General features: G+C 36.9%; 1 protein-coding gene across 1 annotated transcript in view; it reads left to right on the top strand.

The window, feature by feature from the left end:
• ACAA2 (acetyl-CoA acyltransferase 2) overlaps window positions 1-2,162 on the top strand; it is a 54,483-nt gene that overhangs the window by 30,974 nt on the left and 21,347 nt on the right. The window contains exon 7 of the mRNA XM_012642637.1: window positions 1,034-1,197. Within this exon, the coding sequence (XP_012498091.1) occupies window positions 1,034-1,197 (164 nt within the window). The remainder of the gene's footprint in view (window positions 1-1,033; window positions 1,198-2,162) is intronic.

Raw genomic sequence — 2,162 nt, 5'->3', positions numbered from 1 at the left:
TGTCAGCAAATAGGTACCAATAAATTTATTACTTTAGACTTCACACTTAAAGCTCTGTTGAACTGCATCGACTCTGCAAAGCTGTTCATAATCATTTATAGATGTATAAATACTCAAGGACATAACTTGCAACATAGCTTTCCTAGGTTTAGAAGCCCATTTTCACAACATATTCTAAATCTTGCAGTACCTCCTTGAAGATGATTATATAAAATAGAAAAGTAATGTTGGATCTAAGGACAAATAAAGCACCATTTGGGAGAGCACAAAGCATAGTAGGAAAGAACACAAAGACTGAATTTTGATCCCAACTCTGCAAAAGTTGTCTTTCTTAGAATCACTTTTCTTATCTATAAACTGAGCTAAGGTCATGTGGAAATATAGTACTATAAGCTTGAAGTAAGGTCATTCTGGTAGCCAGCCTTGGTAAGAAAAATGTAACAGTATGATCGGCCTTGAAGTTTTATCCTTTGTTGTCTTTCAGTTTCTTCTTGGAAGATAGCGCCTAGTACTGCGTAATAATAATAATAGCAGTCACTTAGTAAGTACTTGCCATGTGTCAGGTAATACACTGGACACTTAATACCCAGGATTTTATTTAACCCTGACAATGACTCTTAGCATGATACTACAGTCACATTTTACTGCTGAGGAAACATGAGTGTATAAAGAGTTTAAAGACCATGCCCAAGGTCACACACTAATAAATGATGCAGCCAAGATTGGAACCATCCATCTCACTCCAAAACCTGTGTGCTTTCTGCAATATCCCACTGCCTCTAGTATGTGTCCATTTATAAGATGACTGAGAATTTCTTTTCTCTAAGAGGTGCATTTGACTTAAAGCACCATTTAGTAAATATACCTCTTTTCAACCCTAATAGCTTTAAACAGAATGATTGAAGATAAATTCAAATAACTTTGTAAGGTAATTTAAATAGAAAGAAACAGCAGAATTGGCTGTTGATAGGACTGGACCATTCTCAGTTAAAAATTAGTTTGTGAGTAAGGATTTTTATTAGTGCTTTAATTTTTTTTTAAGGTGAATGAAGCTTTTGCTCCCCAGTACCTGGCTGTTGAGAAGAGTTTGGGTCTTGATCCAAGTAAAACCAATGTGAATGGAGGAGCCATTGCTTTGGGTCACCCCTTGGCAGGATCTGGAACAAGAATTATTGCACACCTGGTTCATGAATTAAGGTACTTGCTAGAAATTGCTGTATTTCAGATTTGCCTTTTTTTTTTTTTCTACTAGAAGTGCATGGATTTAGGTCTCCCCAGAACAATTCAACATTTTTCATTCTTCTTCTTCACATCCTCTGTACTGGTTCTTACCAGGAACAAGTTATTTGGGCAACGCCTTTCAGCTGGCCTTATAGATGAGTCAGTTGACTTGTTAGTGACTCTGCACTTGGGATCCAAGCTCTTGCTCCTGTTTGCCCTGTGCCCTGTGTGGCCACTCGGCATGTATTCACTGAGGGACCAGCGTGTGTCTGGCCCCATCCCTGGTGCTGGGGCACAGCAGTGAGCAGATAATGATGCCCTGGTTCTCATGGCACTTACATTTTAGTGCCAGTTATAAGAGCAAAATTAACTTATTTAAGAAAAAAAAAAAATAGTGGATACTAATCCAAATGTCGTCATTTTAAAAACCTAAGCAAGCTGACAATTTGGATCTAAGTTTTTCTCTTCACTGGTCCCAGGGTTTCAGAAGGAACCTTCTGTGTGTTTGATACTTTTGATAGAAGAGCTCCTCCTTCTGGTACTATGTATTTTGGACCATTTTGCTCTGTTAGTAGAAAAATTACAAACAAAACCACATATGTAAGGCTGAAAAATCACTCTGACTCCCTATTAGGCTAGGGTAAATGGGACTCTTATTTCCCTTAAGGATTCATTGAGTTGAAAGAAGTGATTGAAATGTATAAAAATAATTCCTGGATAATTTTCTCAAGGTCATTGTGTCAGCATTGAAGAATGAGAACAGACGGTACTTTAAAACAACCTAATTTTTATAAAAGGGACATGAACTGTTTCTAAATTATCTGCCCTTTTATATGGACAAACTTCATTAATTACATTTACTCTAAGGTACCATAAGACTCTAAAAGCATATAAATCAAAGAGACTGAATATTCATTCCCCCTTCTTTAACTTTCCCTGTT

Source organism: Propithecus coquereli, unplaced genomic scaffold, assembly GCF_000956105.1.
Source record: "Propithecus coquereli isolate 6110/MARCELLA unplaced genomic scaffold, Pcoq_1.0 Scaffold181, whole genome shotgun sequence".
Taxonomy (NCBI): domain Eukaryota; kingdom Metazoa; phylum Chordata; class Mammalia; order Primates; family Indriidae; genus Propithecus; species Propithecus coquereli.
Note: the sequence above shows the minus strand (reverse complement) of the source record. Positions and strands in the feature narration are given on the sequence as shown.